Source organism: Mobula birostris, chromosome 15, assembly GCF_030028105.1.
Source record: "Mobula birostris isolate sMobBir1 chromosome 15, sMobBir1.hap1, whole genome shotgun sequence".
In the NCBI taxonomy this organism is placed as follows: Eukaryota; Metazoa; Chordata; class Chondrichthyes; order Myliobatiformes; family Myliobatidae; genus Mobula; species Mobula birostris.
In genome coordinates this window covers 46732470-46752173 of record NC_092384.1, presented here as the reverse complement: position 1 = coordinate 46752173, position 19704 = coordinate 46732470, and the positions used below count along the sequence as shown (strand labels likewise).

General features: G+C 39.6%; 1 protein-coding gene across 2 annotated transcripts in view; it reads left to right on the top strand.

The window, feature by feature from the left end:
• ap1g1 (adaptor related protein complex 1 subunit gamma 1) overlaps nt 1-19704 on the top strand; it is an 89613-nt gene that overhangs the window by 13148 nt on the left and 56761 nt on the right. For both annotated transcript variants that reach the window (XM_072279714.1, XM_072279713.1), the window contains exons 2-6: nt 5975-6178; nt 8476-8600; nt 8780-8921; nt 11819-11915; nt 15686-15762. In XM_072279714.1, the coding sequence (XP_072135815.1) occupies nt 5978-6178; nt 8476-8600; nt 8780-8921; nt 11819-11915; nt 15686-15762 (642 nt within the window). In that variant the 5' untranslated portion in view covers nt 5975-5977. The remainder of the gene's footprint in view (nt 1-5974; nt 6179-8475; nt 8601-8779; nt 8922-11818; nt 11916-15685; nt 15763-19704) is intronic.

Below are 19704 nucleotides of genomic sequence, written 5' to 3'. Positions count from 1 at the left end.
AGCCGAAATAAACAAGCTAATTAATTAGGTGCCACCCGGCACGTAAATGTCGGCCCAGATCAGAGGCATGGCCCGGGGATTGGGGTGGTGGGACACTGGGGTGTCATCTCATCGTTGTCTGTTTCCATCAGGGCACGCAAGTCATCTTCTATGTTGGCCTGCCTCAATGTTGAAGGTCGAGGTTCGTCGGCTGATGTGGAAGGCTTGAAAAACAACAGTATGCTTGACTGCTTAGCCTCGCGCAATTTTCTATCATACAGTTCTTTGTAAGCACTCAAACCATCTTGCAAATATTCCCTGAAGCTTCGTACCCATTCAAAATTAAAGTCGTACTTTTCTGCAATAATTGCAGCGAAAATCTCATGCAGTTGCTTCACGTTCAGTTCCTGGACGACGTCACTTTCAGTCTGTTCGCTACTGTATTCGGTTTCGATTGTTATCCTTTCCTCTTCCAATTGCATCAGCTTTTCACCTATCAGTTCTTGGTCATGGGATGCCAAAACCTCTTCAACATCATCTTCGTCAACTTCCACAAGCCAAACTCACTTTGTCCTTACTTCGTTCACCACGATCGAAACGCTTAATTATGTCTAGTTTTATGCTAAGTGTAACATCCTTTCGAGCTCTTTTAGACTTTTCCAATACCTTAGAACTCATCTTGCTAACGGCTGCCCACAGGCATGTATTTAACCAATGCTGGCTAGAATAGGGATGGATTGCACCTTAATAAGCGGGGCACCAGCATTCTGGCAGGCAGGTTTGCCTCTGCAACACGGGTGTGTTCAAACTAAGTGGGGAGGGAGGGAGGGGACGAACTGGAAACATAAGGATGGAGATAAAGGGAAAGTGAGAATAAGAAAAGTTAAGAAAGACAGCAGAATCAACAGAGCAGAAAGCTCAAGAAGGGATTATACAGTATGGCCAAGTGAAATAGGAATTGATATGGGAGGTGAGGGGAGTAATGAATTAAAAGTATTGTATATGAATGCACGGAGTATAAGAAATAAAGTAGATGAGCTTGAGGCACAGTTGGAAATTGGTAAGTATGATGTTCTGGGAATAACAGAGACATGGCTTCAAGTGGACAGGGCCTGGGAAATGAATATTCAAGGATATACGTCCTATTGAAAGGACAGACTGATGGGCAGAGGGGGTGGGGTGGCTCTGTTGGTGAGGAATGATATTCAGTCCCTTGCGAGGGGGGACATAGAATCAGGAGACGTAGAGTCAGTATGGATAGAACTGAGAAATTGTAAGGGTAGAAAGACCCTAATGGGAGTTATCTACAGGTCCCCAAACAGTAGTCTGGATGTAGGGTGTAAGTTGAATCAAGAGTTAAAATTAGCATGTCGCAAAGGTAATGCTACAGTTGCTATGGGGGATTTCAACATGCAGGTAGACTGGAGGAATCAGGTTGGTGCTGGACCCCAAGAAAGGGAGTTTGTGGAGTCCCTCCGAGATGGATTCTTAGAACAGCTTGTACTGGAGCCTACCAGAGAGAACACAATTCTAGATTTAGTGTTGTGCAATGAACCGGATTTGATCAGGGACCTCGAGGTAAAGGAGCCATTAGGAGGTAGTGACCATAATATGATAAGTTTTAATCTACAATTTGAAAGGGAGAAGGGAAACACGGAAGTGTCAGTATTACAGTTGAACAAAGGGAACTATGGGGCTATGAGGGAGGAGCTGGCCAAAGGTCAATGGAACAATACCCTAGCAGGGATGACAGTGGAACAGCAATGGCAGGTGTTTCTGGGAATAATGCGGAAGGTGCAGGATCAGTTCATTCCAAAGAGGAAGAAGGATCCTAAGGGGTGTAAGGGGAGGCTGTGGCTGACAAGGGAAGTAATGGACAGTATAAAAATAAAAGAGAAGAGGTATAACATAGCAAAGGCGAGTGGAAAGCTGGAGGATTGGGAAACTTTTAAAGAGTAACAGAAGGTAACTTAAAAAGGCAATACGCGGAGAAAAAATGAGGTACAAAGGTAAACTAGCCAAGAATATAAAAGAGAATAGTAAAAGCTTCTTTAGGTATGTGAAAAGAGAAAAAAAAATAGTTAAGACCAAAATTGGGCCCTTGAAGACAGAAGTGGGTGAATTTATTATGGGGAACAAGGAAATGGCAGACGAGTTGAACAGGTACTTTGGATCTGTCTTCACTAGGGAAGACACAAACAATCTCCCAGATGTAATAGTGGCCAAAGGACCTAGGGTAATGGATGAACTGAAGGAAATTTATATTAGGCAGGAAATGGTGTTGGATAGGCTGTTGGGTCTGAAGGCTGATAAGTCCCTGGGACCTGATGGTCTGCATCCCAGGGTACTTAAGGAGGTGGATTTAGAAATCGTGGACGCATTGGTAATCATTTTCCAATGTTCTATAGATTCAGGATCGGTTCCTGTGGATTGGAGGGTGGCTAATGTTGTCCCTCTCTTCAAGAAGGGAGGAAGAGAGAAAACAGGTTAGCCTGACGTCGGTGGTGGGAAAGATGCTGGAGTCAATTATAAAAGATGAAATTATGACACATCTGGATAGTAGTAACAGGAGTGGTCCGAGTCAGCATGGATTTATGAAGAGGAAATCGTGCTTGACTAATCTTCTGGAATTTTTTGAGGATGTAACTATGAAAATGGACAAGGGAGAGCCAGTGGACGTAGTGTACCTGGACTTTCAGAAAGCCTTTGATAAAGTCCCACATAGGAGATTAGTGGGCAAAATTAGGGCACATGGTATTGGGGGCAGAATACTGACATGGATTGAAAATTGGCTGGCTGACAGAAAACAAAGAGTAACGATTAACGGATCCCTTTCGGAATGGCAGGCAGTGACCAGTGGGGTACCGCAGGGTTCAGTGCTGGGACCGCAGCTGTTTACAATATATATATTAATGATTTAGATGAGGGAACTAAAAGTAACATTAGCAAATTTGCCGATGACACAAAGCTAGGTGGCAGTGTGAAATGTGAGGAGGATGTTATGAGAATGCAGGGTGACTTGGACAGGCTGGGTGAGTGGGCAAACGTATGGCAGATGCAGTTTAATGTGGATAAATGTGAGGTTATCCACTTTGGTGGTAAGAACGGGAAAGCAGATTATTATCTAAATGGAGTCAAGTTAGGAAAAGAGGAAGCAGAATGAGATCTAGGTGTTCTTGTACATCAGTCACTGAAAGCAAGCATGCAAGTGCAGCAGGCAGTGAAGAAAACTAATGGCATGCTGGCCTTCATAACAAGGGGAATTGAGTATAAGATCAAAGCGGTCCTTCTGCAGCTGTGCAGGGCCCTGGTGAGACCACACCTGGAGTACCGTGTGCAGTTTTGGTCTCCAAATTTGGGGAAGGACATTCTTGCTATTGAGGGGGTGCAGCGTAGGTTCACAAGGTTAGTTCCCGGGATGGTGGGATTGTCATATGTTGAAAGATTGGAGCAACTGGGCTTGTATACTCTGGAATTTAGAAGGCTGAGAGGAGATCTTGTTGAAACATATAAGATTATTAAGGGATTGGACACGCTGGAGGCAGGAAGCATGTTCCTGCTGATGGGTGAGTCCAGAGCCAGAGGCCACAGTTTAAGAATAAGGGGTAGGCCATTTAGAATGGAGTTGAGGAAAAACCTTTTCACCCAGAGAGTGGTGGATATATGGAATGCTCTGCCCCAGAAGGCTGTGGAGACCAAGTCTCTGGATGCTTTCAAGAAGGAGATGGATAGAGCTCTTAAAGATAGTGGAATCAAAGGTCATGGGGATAAGGCAGGAACTGGATACTGATTGTGGATGATCAGCCATGATCGCAGTGAATGGTGATGCTGGCTGGAAGGGCCGAATGGCCTACTCCTGCACCTATTGTCTGTTGTCTAATACAGTTCCGGGGGAGGAGCTTGGTTGCTCGGGGCGCGTGCTGCCTTTTTCCGTAACAGTGAAAACACCTGTTAGTGAAAACAGGTAACTAATGTAGGTCTTTTGTAACAGCAAGGTTTTGAAAAGCAGGGGACACCTGTAATTAGAATGAAATTGAAATTAAGCATTGAACTTACTGGAGATTTGCATCTCACTGCAAAGTGTATGTGTAGATTTAATCTTTCCTGCTCCGAACACCTATATAGTAGCTCTCATTATGAATCTAATTTACTTATCAGATACCCATTATAAAAGGTTGAGGATTTGTACGTTACATATAATTGCTGCATTCAAATTTCCTCTCCCCTTAGCACCTGTCTCTTGATTTTTGTTTGCAGGTGTGTCTTTGGCTAAATATAATTCTTAATCTTGTGCTTTCAGGATAGCTTGAGTAAGTTGGAGCTTTTCTTTTTGGAGTAGAGGATGAGAGGTGACTTGATGGAGATATAAAAGATGATAAAAGACACAGATTGAGTGGGTAGCCAGAGACTTTCCCAGGGTGGCAGTCTTATATGAGGGGGCATAATTTTAAGGTCATTGGAAGAAAGTATGGGGGAGGGGATGTCAGCTGTGAGTTGTTTTACACAGTGGTGGGAGCATGGAACACTCTGTAAAGAGTAGTGGCAGAGGCAGATGCATTAGGATCAATTAAGAAGCCCTTGGACACATGGGTGACAGAATAATAGAGGACTATGTAGGAGGGAAAGATTAAATTGATCTCAGGTTAGGTTATAAAGTTGGCACAACATCGTGGGCTGAAGGGCCTATTTGTGCTAAAAACTACTTGCTGAAGGAGGGTTCAAAATATTTCTGAAAATGCTACCCTAATTAAAGATGCAAACAGCAGTCCATAGAATGATGTAAAAGAGGAGGTCATTTAGTGGCACTGTAAATTTTATCTTGTATGTTTTTTGAAAATGGTACTTGAATCTGTTTCCCAGCCTTAAAAGCAGGGCTGCACAGATTTGCTATCACCTTGAGCCCCATTACCAGCCCTTCTGAAGTAAAACTTTAGATCCTATTTGTGTTTGAGAAGTTTTTTTTGGGGGGGGGGTGGAAGGAAAGTTCTCACTAAGATTTACTTTTTTTCCCCCTCATTTAATTGCTTTAGAATCAGATTCAAGTTTATTATAACTGACATGTCATGAAATTTGTTGTTTTGTGGTAAAAGTTGAATAGCGGGGTAGTGTCTATGGACTGTTCAGAAATCTGATGGTAGAGGGGAAGAAGCTGTTCCTTAAACATTGGCTGTTTGTCTTCAGGCTCCTGTGCCACCTCCCTGATGGTAGCAAGAGTGAATGTCCTGGGTGGTGAGTCCTTAATGATGGATGCTGTCGCCTTTAGGCATCGGCTTTTTGAAGATGTTCTCTGGTGGGGCGACTTGTGCCTGTGATTGGACCAGCTGAGTCTACGACCCTCTGTAGCTTCTTTCATTCCCGTGCATTGGAATCTCTCCAGGTGGTGTGCACCCAGTCAGAATTCTCTCCAATGTACATTTGTAGAGTCTTTGACATACCAAATCTCCTCAAACTCTGAATGAAGTATAGAAATCTTTAAAAGCTTCTACACTGTTACTTAGATCTTTCTTGACAATAGTTTCTGGTGTTAATGTTTACATAGATCCTGACCTCTATGTGCCTTTTGTTTTATGAATATTACAGTAATCCTTTGAACTTTGAAGACATAAAGCTTTTGATGTACAAGATATTTTGAACACAAATGTATAAAAAAATTCTACAGCAAAGTCTGTGTATTTACAGAATTATTTCAAAGATGTTTTCCTGAGTTATGCAGTTTCAGTAAATGAAAGGTGTAATTTTTTGTATTGTATTGTAGATATTTGGATGCAGGTAGATTTGTGTACAAATGTTATTAAGTTTTGACTGCCACTGAATGCATTCTTGTCAAGCAACTTTAATAATGAAGCCTTGTTGAGCTTCCATGAATGTTTTAAATTGTCCCAAGTATCTGGCATTCAGCTTGGTGTACTATTTTAAAAGCTTACTTATCTGGTTTAAGTGGTTTGAATCAACAAAAAAAATTATTATATGCTGTATCTGTTTTTTTAAACCCCAGAGGATGCCAGCCCCCATCAGGTTGAGGGAGCTAATCCGGACTATCCGGACAGCCCGGACTCAGGCTGAGGAACGAGAAATGATACAGAAGGAATGTGCTTCAATTCGTTCTTCATTCAGAGAAGAAGATAACACCTACCGATGTCGAAATGTGGCAAAACTATTGTACATGCATATGCTAGGATATCCTGCACACTTTGGACAGGTAATCCAGGGTACTTTGAAAAAGAGAGGATGTGGTTCTATTAGTTTATCAAATATTTTGTTCTGATTAGTAAGCAGTGAACATTTGAGTAAACAGTTTTCTACTTGTGTTGATCTTTAAATTGCTCTTCTAGATTTATGAAATGTCACTGTTAATTAAATGTTTAAAACTTCTTTTAAAAGAGAGAGATACAGGCCAGGGTAGCTGCAGGAATGTACATGGCATAAATACTGGATTGATACTAATTGTATAGATTATTTTCAGGTATGGAATTGAAAAACTCCTATCCCTTTCTTATGTTTCATGTTTGGAGACCCATTTTAGGATTTGGGTTACCTGCATGTTGATAATAGATGGGTTTTAGTGCTAAAAAAATGGCATTTAATCTGTTAACTAGTGAAATATAGCCTTGCAAATCTGGAACGTGAAGAGGAGAAATCTCATGGGGAAACATTCATAAGTTTTAAGTATGTTTCTCTTCTATTTAAAAAAATGTTTTGCTTACTGCTTTCTGAAAGTTTTTTTTTCATGCAAATAGATGGTGCAATAGTTGGAACTAAAACCAGTGTATTATGCCCGAACGAGGGATATTCCAACAGAATGACAGGAACTGGCTTGCATTTACTGGGAACACAGGCTATATTGTGGACGTATTGAGGAAGACTTTCAAAGAGATTTTTTCAGTGTTCAACAAAAGTATATTTCAGTTAAAACAAGGACAGTAAAGGTGGCAAGAGCCAGATTTGGGTAACTAAAGTAATAGTGAGAAATTTGATAACGGGCAGACACAGTAAGGATTCATGAAGGACGGGTACCATTTGGCAAACTTATTGGAGTTCTTTGAGGATATAATGCATGCGGTAGATAGAAGGGAACAGGTGAATTTCCAGAAAATGTTCAATAAGGTGTAGCATAAGACTTGCCCATGAGATAAGAATGTGTGGAGCTGAGTAATGTATTAGCACATTGGATTAGTTATCCAATAGAAGGCAGAGAGTTGGGATAAATGTGTGTTTCTGGTTGGCAAATTATGCAGTGGATGCACAGTCTGCAGAGAGATGTAGATAAGCGAATGACTAAGGGTCTGGCAGATGGGAGTACAACATTGGTAAATGCTAGGTATTCCACTTTGGAGAGAAACAATAGATCAGATTGTTATTTAAACGGTGAAAGATTGCAGCATGTTGTCATGCAGAGGGACTTGTGAATGCATGTTCACGAAATATAAAAGGTTTTTTTTGCAGGTGCAACAGGTTACTAAGAAGCAAATGGAATGTGGCCTTCATTGCTGGAAGGTTTGAACTTAAGAGCAGGAGGTTATGCTGCAACTGTACAGGATTCTGACACATTTGTACCTGGAGTACTGCACTCAGTTCTCGTCTCCTTACTTGAGGAATGCTATAGTGGCTTTGGAGGCAGTACAGAGGAGGTTCACCAGGTTGATTCCAAAGATGAGCGGGTTAGCTTTTGAGGAGAAATAGTCCTGTAGGACAATACTCCCTGGAATTCAGAAGAATGAGAGGGTATCTTAAATATATAAAATTATAAAAGGAATAGGAAAGATAGAGACAAAGTTGTTTTCCACCAGTGAGACCAGAACCAAGGGTCATAGCCTCAAGAGTTGGGGAACAGATTTAGGATTGAGATGAGAATAGTGAATCTGTGGAGTTCTTTGTCCAGGGAAACAGGCTATCTTATTAAATATATTTAAGACAAAAGATTTTTTTATAACAAGGGTTTTGGGAAAAGGCAGGTAGGTGAACCTGAGTTCATGGCCATATCAGCCATGATCTTATATAATGGCAGAGCAGTCTCTACTGGCTCCAATTTCTTGTATTATTACATTTCAAATATTCCTCTCTGTCCAGGCCCTTAATACTGGGGAAAGACTTTCTGGTGTACTGCAGTTTATAAAAACAAGTTCATTTGTAATCAACATTTCAGTTGTTGGATTGCAGAGTCTGGGGCCTAAAATTTTTAGTTTTGCTGGAATTTGGTAAAGTAACTTAAACAGTCACCTGTCCAGCTCTTGGCTCCATCCCTCCCCCTCCTGTCTTCTCCTATCATTCTGGATCTCCCCCTCCCCCTCCCACTTCCAAATCTCTTACTAACTCTTCCTTCAGTTAGTCCCGACGAAGGGTCTCGGCCTGAAACGTCGACTATACCTCTTCCTAGAGATGCTGCCTGGCCTGCTGCATTCACCAGTAACTTTGATGTGTGTTGCTTAAACAGTTAAGTTTCCTTTTAATGATAAATTTATTTGAGATGTGTATTGAGCAATATTTTGTTTATTGCAGTTGGAGTGCCTAAAACTGATAGCCTCACAGAAATTTACAGACAAGCGGATTGGTTATCTAGGTGCAATGTTGCTGCTCGATGAGAGGCAAGATGTCCACTTGCTCATGACAAATTGTATTAAAAAGTGAGTACTGACTTTTATACAGTTAAATTTGGTATATAATGTTAAGTATATGTCTGTGTATTTGCTATTTGAAAGCTGCAATTTTCCATACAAATGAAAGGAAAGAATAACCGGAGTATTAAGTTCAACTGACTCATAATTCTACAATTGAACCATTTAATTTTAATTTTGTTATGCAGTGACTTGAATCATAGTACTCAGTATGTCCAAGGTCTGGCACTCTGCACACTTGGCTGCATGGGATCATCAGAGATGTGTAGAGATCTTGCAGGAGAAGTGGAAAAACTGCTAAAGACATCCAACTCCTACTTAAGGAAAAAGGTAACAATTTTTGGTTCTTACTGCAGTGTTAGCTCTGAAACAGATTTTAATTACTTTTTAAAAAAAAACTTAATTTATGCAAACATTCTTTAATCAATCTGTGGGTTGTCCCATATAAATGCAAACATAGCTACTTGATTGGCATAAAGATGGAAGTAACAAATGCCAGAAAATATCAGTTATTAGTAAAAAGGACAATGAGGAAGCTTGGCAATTTTTTTGCCCATGAATAGCAAGGTTAAGAGCATAGTTCAAAGTAAATTTATTATCAAAGTTCCTATGTTATCATTTGCTACCTTGAGATTTTTTTTGCGGGTATTTACAAGAAAAGGAAACACTGTAAATTTTACGAAAAACTATACATAAACAGACAAGCTGATAAACAACTCGTGCAGAAAGACAGACTGTGCAAATAAAAATTAATACTCAGAACATGAGTTGTGAAGAGTCCTTAAAAAGAAGAATGTTGGCCATCGAACCAGTTCAGAGTAGTGTGATTGAAGTGATCCAGGCCAGTTCTGGAGCCAGATGGTTGTAGGGTAGTAAGTGTACCTGACCTGATGCTATGGGATCTGTACCTTCAGTCTGATATGGAGGACTATGGTCCGGGTGTGGGTAATTTAGTCTAAGCGGAATATGACCTCACTACATTGTTACTTAATAGTAGATTTGGAGAAGTAGGCAAAGAAGTGGCAAATGGGATATTGTTGGAAAGCATTTGATCATAGACTTTGGCAGAAGGAATAAAAACAGACTATTTTCTAAACTGGGAGCAAATTCATACAGGTCTGGTGATGCAAAGGGACTTCGGAGTCCTAGTGCACGATTTTCTAAAAGTTGGCTAGTAGGTTGAGTTGATCTTAATAAGGCCAATGCAATGTTAACATTCATTTTGAGAGAACTATTATAAAAACAAAGATGTAATGCTGAGGCACTATAAGGCATTGGTCAGATGACATTTAGAATATTATGAGCAGTTTCAGGCCTCTGTCCAACGAAAGATGTGTTGGCATTGGGGAATGTCCAGAGGAGGTTTACGAGAATGATCAAAGGAATGAAAGCATTATTGTATATTTGATGGCTGGAGTTTAAAAGTATTAGGGTGGTTCACTTTGAAACCTACTGAAAACTGAAAGGCCTAGTGGACATGGAGACGATATTTCCAATAGTGGGTGAGTTTAGGGCACAGCCTGGGGACAGAAGGATGTCCCTTTTGAACAAATGAGGAATTTCTTTAGCCAGAAGGCGGTGAATCTGTGGAATTTATTGCTGTGAAGTCATTGGGTATGTTTAAATTGTTTCTTGATTAGTAAGGGCAACAAAGGTAGGAGAATAGGGCTGAGGGGGAAAATAAATCAGCCATGACTGAATGGTGGACCAGACTGGGCAGAATGGCCTAATTCTCCTCCTGTGTCTTGCGGTCTTACAATTATGTGCTGTCTGCTTCCTAGCCTTTGTGTGCACTGGCCCACCCAGATTATTCTGCATCTCAAGCACTGTAATCTCTTCATATTTTCCAACATCATTTTCAGGATCACTTGCTCATTCATTTTATCTATCTATATTGTTTTATATCCACTTCATAATCAATTCCTATTATCTTTGTATCATAAGCAAATTTAGCAATTAAACCATCAATGTTCATCCATGTCATGTGGTTAAAAAGCTGATGTTCTCAAAGCCTATTACTGTGCCATTTCATAGTTACATCATGCAAACCAGAAACATGTGCAAATTCTCTAAACTATTAACTAATTAAATTTTGATCTGCACCTAAATGTTACTTCTACCTTTTACCTCCTTCCTGGTCCCTTGGTGTCCATCCCGTGCAGCCTTCGCACCCCCATCTCCAGGCCTAATTGTTCTTTTGCTGTAACCCATCCTAGTTTTCTTTTTCAATCTTTTTATTACCCATCCTAGTTTTCATAATGAATATTTTGGTTCCCTGGATTTATCAACTGGTACAGCCAGCATTTTGGCCCATTATTACTGTTTCAAAAGTATAGTGGCATTCGTACCAGGTTTTGAGGCAAGTGGCCCCGAGTTTGAATCTGGTCGGCCCTGTGCATGCTTTCCATCCGAGCTTGTGCCTGTTTTCCAAGAGGATTAACCCATGTTCTCTCCTTGATGTCGGCTTTATTTTTTCTGCTGAATTCCAGATTGCAGGTTGTGGCTCTGATTCCTGCCACCCTTCAATGTAAGTAGCAGTCATAGTCACACTTTATTGATCCCAGGGGAAATTGGTTTTCATTACAGTTGCACCATAAATAATTAAATAGTAATAAAACCATAAATATTTAAATAGTAATATGTAAATTATGCCAGGAATTAAGTCCAGGACCAGCCTATTGGCTCAGGGTGTCTGACCCTCCAAGGGAGGAGTTGTAAAGTTTGATGGCCACAGGCAGGAATGACCTATGACGCTCTGTGTTGCATCTCGGTGGAATGAGTCTCTGGCTGAATGTACTGTGCCCAACCAGTACATTATGTAGTGGATGGGAGACATTGTCCAAGATGGCATTAGCAAGAAAGTACAGATAGCCAGCAAGAAAGGAAACAATTTATTAAGATTTATGTATTCATGTGTTTTTTTAAGGATACGTTCAGACCATGGTATAGGACAGAATTAATCTATTTGACCCATTGAGTCTACTCTGCCATTCTATCATGGCTGATTTTTTAAAATCCTTTACCCCATTCTCCTGCCTTCTCCCCGTAACCTTTGATGCCCTGATTAATAACACCATAAGACATAGGAGACCTTTTGAAAGGTGTATTGCAGTAATTAAATAAATGCAATATAATTGCTTAACTATCTACAGCAAGTTGTGTGTGAACCAGTTTGTTTATATTTAAAATGTTTGCATTGTTTTAGATTATTTACATTCTTTTTTCAGGCAGCATTATGTGCAGTGCATGTAATTAGGAAAGTGCCTGAACTCATGGAAATGTTTCTGCCAGCTACGAAAAATCTGCTGAATGAAAAAAATCATGGTAAATTTTCCACTTTAAACATGTTGTTATGTAGTAAATTATATTAATGGTTGAAAGTTGTTTGCTTGTCATATAGTGCCATTTGATTTAGTAAATATGTAATTAAAATCTGAGTTGCTGCTAATGAAGTTACCTCTGTTGTATGCTCTCAGAGTAGTCACATTAACATGTACAGTGGTGCTAGAAAGTTCGTAGAATTTTCTCTATTTCTGCATAAATATGACCTAAAATGTGATCAGATTCTGAATTAAATTGACTTTATTTCTTACATTCTTCACATACATGGAGTAAAAATCTTTTTTATGTCTCCGTCTAAATGTGCAATCATTAGATTAGATTCAACTTTATTGTCATTGTGCTGAGTACAGATACAAAGCCAATGAAATGTAGTTAGCATCTGACCAGAAATGCAAAGAATAGTGTTATTTACAAAACAACTGTGAATAAAAAGTAAGTGCTATAGCACACAAATATAAAAGTACTGAGACGGTATAGTATGGGTGCAATACTGCTTAGTGCTGTGATGTGAGGTTCAGCAGGGTCACAGCCTCAAGGAAGAAGCGGAGGCTCCTGTAGCTCCTACCGGATGGGAGGAGAGTAAAATGTCTATGGTTAGGGTGAGATGCATTCTTGATAATGCTTTTCACCCTGCCCAGGCAGTAATTTATAATAAATAGTGCAGTCATTGTAACATAGAAATACGCTTAAATCAACGTGAGTTAATCAGTCTGATGGCTTGGTGGAAGAAGCTGTCCCGGAGCCTGTTGGTCCTGGCTTTTATGCTGTGATGCCGTTTCCCGGATGGTAGCGGCTGGAATAGATTGTGATTGGAGTGACTCGGGTCCCCAATGATCCTTCGGGCCTTTCTTTTCATACCTATCTTTGTAAATGTCCTGAATTATGGGAATCCTGGGATCTTCACACGTCACAAAACTAGCGAGAGAGCCCTGTTAAATAAATAACACAAATAAATAAACTTGTTCATTTATTTATTGAGAAAAATAATCCAGTATTACATGTATTTGTTGGAAAAGGAATGTGAGCCTTTGCTCTCAGTAGCTGGTCTAACCCCATTGTATAGCAATAACTTCAAACTTTTGTAACTTGATCAGTTCTGTACATCAGCTTGGAGGAGTTTTAGGCCATTCCTCCTTACGAAACTGCTTCAATTCTGGAATGTTGGTGGGCTTCTTTGCATGAACTGCTTGCTTCAGGTCTTTTCACAACATTTCTGTAGGATTAAGATCAGGTCTTTGACTCGGCCATTCCAAAACACAAATTTTCTTCTTTTTAAACCATTCTGTTGTTAATTTACTCTGTCTTTAGGATCATTGCCCTGTTGCGTTATTCAACTTCCATTAAGCTTCAGTTGATGGACATTCTTCTTTATACAATTTTTGAATTCACTGTTCCCTGAACTACTGCAAGCTGTCCAGGCCCTAAAGCAGCCCCAAACCGTAATGCTCCTTCCACCATGTTTCACAGTTAGGATGAGGTTTTGGTGGTGTGCAGTGCCCTTTTTCCTCCAAACAAAGCAATGTGTATTTCTGCCAAAAAGTTCAACTTTTGTCTCATCCAACAACAGAACAATGTGCCAGAAGATTTGAAGAACATCCTGGTGGTCTTTTGCAAACCTGTGATGTGCAGCAATGTTTTTTTAGAGAGCAGTGGTTTCCTCCGGTTTCCTTCCATGAACACCATTCTTGTTCAGTGTTTTTCTTGTAGTGGGCACATAAACAAAGACTTTAGCAAGTTCTAGAGATCTCTGCAGGTCTTTCTCTATTACCCTTGGGTTCCTTTTCACCTCCTTTCGCATTGCATGTTGTGCTCTTGCTCTTTGCAGGATGCCCACTCCTAGGGAGAGTAGCAGCGGTACTGAGTTTCCTCCATTTGTAGACAATTTCTCTTACTGTGGACTGATGAACACTCAGGTCTTTAGAAATGCTGTTGTAGCCTTTTCCAGCTGCATGCATCCCTACAATTTTTTTTTTTTAAAGGTCTTCTGAAAATTGTTTTGATTGAGGTACCGTGCATAAAAAACGGATCTTTCTTGAGAAGAGCAGGCTCTGTCATTAACCTGATTTTGTGTCTTTTTTTATATAGGGCAGATCACCTCTACAACCTACACCTCCAATCTCATTTCATTGAGTGGAACTCCTGGGTCCAAATAGCTTTTGTAGAAGGCATTACCCCAGAGGTTCACATACTTTTCCCAACAAATACATCTAATAGTGGATAATTTTTCTCAATAATTAATAAACAAGTATATATTTTTAAAAATTTAATTAGGTTCTCTATCTAGTTTTAGGATTTGGGTGAAGATCTGATCATATTTTAGGTCATATTTATGCAGAAATAGAAAAATTCTGCAGAGTTCACAAACTTTATAGCACTACTATATATTATTTTGATTTATTGCATGCTAATAAGAAATAGAAGATTTGTAACTTTGGCCATTTTGACCAGTCATGTCATATCAGAGCTTAGGAGATGTCTCCTTAGTTGGTTTTGAGTTGTGGGGCACAGAAACACTTTTTTCGGCAAACTTGTCCTCGTCAACTGTGATGCCTATCTGTACTAGTCCTATATTCCTGCATTAGGCCTGTTTCATTCTACTGCTTTCTGATTCAAGCGCATCTCCAAATGGCTTTAAGCACTGTAATTATACTTTCCTCTACCAGTTCCTCTGACAGATAATTTTGCATAACCATCACCCTCTGTAGGAAAGCTTGTTCTCTTGCTTGAAAATTTCTGATCTCTTCTCTGTATGCTGATCCCTCCCCTTCCACCACTACTTCTTGATTAATTTCTTGACATTCCCTTCTTGACATCCATTGCAATTGCTCTCCAAGATTGCAACATTAGCTCTGATTGTCTTTACCCTGCAATGTGAGTAGCAGCAAGAGGAAAAGAGATGCAAGATTTTTCTGTTTTAACAATATCTGTGGGAGAGGCAGAGATATTAGGACTTCTAAGAGATGTTTAGATAGTTATATTAATGAGGGAAATGAAGGATATAGGCAGAAGGGATTAGTTAGCCATTTGATTAATTTAATTGGTTCGGCACAACATTGTGGGTCAGAGGGACTGTTCTATGTTCTACCTTCTCTAATCCATGAGTAGCATTGCACCTAAAAACCTTATAGGCAATGACAATGTTTTTGTTTCCTGTACATGTCTTATTTTCCAGATATATTGCTAATTGCTATTGCTTATATAAATCCAGCTGTTTCTTGTTTGATGTACTGTGTGAAAGTAAAGTAAACATAACACAACCTAGGAATCACAGAAATGTTGGATATTTGACTCTTAATAAGGAATTTAAAAGTAGATTTTAATAGGTGGGATTCCATAGAGGTGATGGTTACCTGTGCTCCTCTTTAATGCAATTTAATGTTATTGTCTCATTGGAATCGTTTCAGGGCCTAGAGGACCTGTAATGTAGTACTCAACTATTATAGTGGTGCTGAAATTAAAAATAATGTAAATTTGTAGTGCAAAATAAATAGATGTTATCTATCCAACTGGGCAGCATAAGGCTTTTGCAGATTTGGTGCCTGAAAGAAAAAAAGTATTCCTTTGAATAATGACTCCATTATTTGAAAAGTAATAAAAAAAGACCTACATGAGGAAGAAAGAAACTGGACAAAACTTTATATTTAAAAAAATTGAACGTTTCTGCAATGTGGTTATATTTAATCCACAATACATTCACAACTACTAATTGTAAACTCATTTTGTGCTATAATATTTATTCTTCCTTATCCCAGGTGTCCTTCACACATCGGTTGTACTTCTCACTGAAATGTGTGAACGAAGTCCTGACATGTTGGCACACTTCAGGAAAGTAAGTTACCATATTTCTGTGTTCCTCATTCTTTTTAATTTGGTTTTTAATATGATTGAACACTTTTGCAGAAGTGGTTGAAGATTTAATTATACAGTGCATTAACAAATAATTACGCATTATACTGCTGTACAAGCTTGCACTCTGGCTAAAATGTCATTCACTGCAAGTTGAATTCATTGATCGTTTAGTACAAACCAATAAATTGCACCTAGAAGTATACATGCAAGGTCAAATTTTAAGTTACCAAATAGTTTATGGTTGTGAAATTAAAATGCTTAATTATTACAATATGGGTTGAATATGGATTGGAAGATGTAGAATCCTTTTTGTTAAGTTAAGAAACTATAAAAGTAACCACTCCCTGAATTAGATACAGGCCTCTGAAGAGTATGTGGGCTATAAATTAGAATGAGAGATTCAAAAGGCATGTAAAAAGAGCAATATTGTGATAGTCATGGGGAATTTCAATATACAGGTAGATTGGGGAAAATCAGTTTTGTGCTGAACCCCAAGAGGCGGAGTTTGTACAATGCCTATTAATTTTTTTTTTAGAACAGCTGTGGTCAAACCCACGAGGGGAAAGGTAATTCTGGGTTGTGTGTTGTGCAATTAACCAGATTTGATTAGGGACTTCAAGGTAAAGGAACCTTTAGGAGGCAGTGATCATATGATAGAATTCATCCTGCAATTTGAAATGGAGAAGCTAAAGTCAAATGTATTGGTGGAGTAAAGGGAACTACAGAGGCATGTGAGAGGAGCTAGCCAAAGTGGATTGGAAGGGGATATTAGCAGGCATGACAGCAGAACAGCAATGGCAATAGTTTCTGGAGCAATTTGGAAGGCACAGAAAAGATACATCCCAAAGATGAAGTACGCTATAGGATTGTTGATGAGGCAACTGTTGACTGACAAGTGAAGTCAAAGACAGCATAAAAGCAAAAGAGAGGGTGTATTATGTAGCAAAAACTAATGGGAAAGTAGAGGATTTGGAAGCTTTTAAAAACAAACAAAGTAACTAAAAAAAAAAAGCCAGAAAGAGAGAAAAGGTGAAATATGAAGTTAAGATGAACAATAATATAAACAGATATTAAAGGTTTTTCAGAAATATAGAGTAAAAGTATTGAGAGTGGATACTTGACTGCTGGAAAATGATGCTGTAGAGGTAGTAATGGGAGACAAAGAAATAGTGGACAAACTGAATAAATATTTTGTGTCAGTCTTCACTATGGAAGACACTAACAGAATGCCAGAAATGCAAGTGTGTTGGGGCAGAAGTGAGTGTTGTTGCTATTATTAAGGAGAAGGTGCTTGGGAGGCTGCAAATATGAAGGTAGCCAAGTCCCCTGGACTAGATGGACTCTTCCCCAGGTTTCTGAAAGACGTACTGTAGCTGAAGAGATTATGGAGGCATTAGGAAGGATCTTTCAAGAATCACTAGATTCTGGAATAGTTACAGAGAGCTGGAAAATTACAAAAGGCGCTCCAGTCTTTTAGAGGGAGGGAGACGGAAGAAAGGAAATTATACGCCAGTTAGAGTGACTTCAGTTGGTTGGAAAGATGTTATAGTCTATTAGTAAGGATGAGGTTTGGGGATACAGTACTCGAAGGCACATGACAAAATAGGCTAAAATCAGCATGGTTTCCTTAAAGGGAAATCTTGCCTGACAAATCTGTTGGAATTCTTTGTGGAAATAACAGGATAGACAAAGGAAAGGATGTAGTTTACTGGATTTTCAGAAGACATTTGACAATGTACTGTACATGAGGCTGCTTAACAAGATAAGACGCCATGATATTAAGTGAAAGGTACCAGCATGGATAGATTTTCTGACTGGCAGGAAGCAAAGAATAAAGGAGCCTTTTGTGGTTAGCTGCCGATGAATAGCGGTTTTCTACAGTGGTCGGTGTTGGGACGACTTTTCACATTATTTGTCGATGATTTGAATGGAGGAATTGATGGTTTTATTTCCAATTTTGAGGATGATACGAAACTAGATGGAGGGATAGGTAGTGCTGAGGAAGCAAGATGTCTGCAAGAAGAACTTCGATTGGGAGAATAGGTGGCAGATTAAATATGATGTACATGGTCATGCATTTTGGCAGAAGGATGAAAAAAAGAGTGGATTATTGTAAATGAGAGAATTCAAAAATCGGAGGTACAAAGGGACTTGAGAATCCTTGTGCAGAATTCCCTGAAGGTTAACTTGCATGTTTAATCAGTGGTAAGGAAGGCAAATGCAATGTGTGCATTCATTTCAAGAGGACTAGAATAGAAAAGCAAGGATGTAATGCTTAGGCTTTATTAGGCATTGGTCAGACTGCATTTAGAGCATTGTAAGCAATTGGGCCTAAGAAAACATGCTGACATTGGAGAGGGTCCAGAGGAAATTCACAAGAATGATCCCAAGAATGAAAGGGTGTTTGATGCCTTTAAGCCTGTACGTGCTTGAGTTTCGATGAATGGGGGGGGGGGAGGTGGGGGAGGTGGATCTCATTGAAAACAATTGAATGTTAAAAGGCCTAGATAAAGTGCATGTGGAGAGGATGTTTCCTATAGTAGCAGAGTCGAGGACCAGAGGGCACAGTCTCAGAATAGATTGGTATTTAGAACAGAGATGAGGAGTTTCTTGAGCTAGAGTGATGAACCTGTGGAATTCATTGCTACAAATGGCTGTGCAGGCCAAGTCCTTGGGTATATTTAACGTGGCGGTCTCTAGGTTCTTGATTAATCAGAGTGTCAAAGGCTATGGAGAGAAGGCAGAAAAATGAGGTTAAGAGGGTTAATAAATCAGCCATGGTGTAATGGCAGAGCAGATATGATGGGTTGAATGGCCTATTTCTGCTCCCATGTCTTACAGTCTAATGGAATTTCAATTCCCTACAAACTGTTATCAAATACTTTTATTTTAAGATCATTTACTTATTATTTATTTTGGGATGTTGCTGATCCATCAGTGTAATTATGCCTCCCATTTTCTGGGATGGATGCACTTCCAATGAAAGACTATTCTGGACAAATCAGTCCCTTTGATTGGCGCCTCATCCACCACATTAATTGCCACCACCACCACTGGCATGCCATCTAGCCATACACTCCTGTAATTGCCCATGCCATTTCAATAGCCTCTCGCAAAGCAGAGACTTCTCACTGAGAAAGTTGCAACCACTGCTATTTGCATATTTCCCCCAAGATACATAACAACCTGACTTGAAAGTATTTCATCCATGTTTCATTGTTGCTGGGTCCAAATCCTTCAATTTCCTACCCAAAGCACCGTAGAGCACCTTAACAAGAAGTTCTGCAGTTTAAATGCGTGGTTTACCACCACCTCCAAAGGCTTACTTCAACCTGGGCAAAGTTTATATTGAATGCTTGCTTGCTTGGTCTTTGAGCTATACCACCCAGCAATCCCCCAATTCAGTCCTAGCCTAATTACAATTTATAATTACCAATTAACATACCACAGTCTTTGGACTGTGGGAGGAAATTGGAGTACCTGGAGGCAACCCACGCGGTCACAGGGAGAAGGACAAACTCCTTAACAGGCAGCAGCAGGAATTGAACCTACTATATTGAACTAGGATTTTCTGAGCTAGTCTACAAAGCATTGTGCATCATGTCAAATCTAACACTTGTCAACAATTTACGAAACATTAAAAACCAAAATTGAGGCTGAAAAAGTATTTTCCTCTTTGTAATTTACTATGCTAACTTTCTGAATTTACTGTATTACCTTACCACTCACCCAACTTGTTGATGTAGAAAATTAGAAGATCACCTGCTTTCAATCATAAGAATAAATATCCCCCCCTGCCCCCCATAAGGTCCAACAGTATGCTAGATTTTCAACAGACCAAACCAAAATGAAGATAAAAGAGCATTCAAGACAAGACTATCTCAAAGGCACTGAACCTACCTCAGAGCTCAGTGCAGTCCAT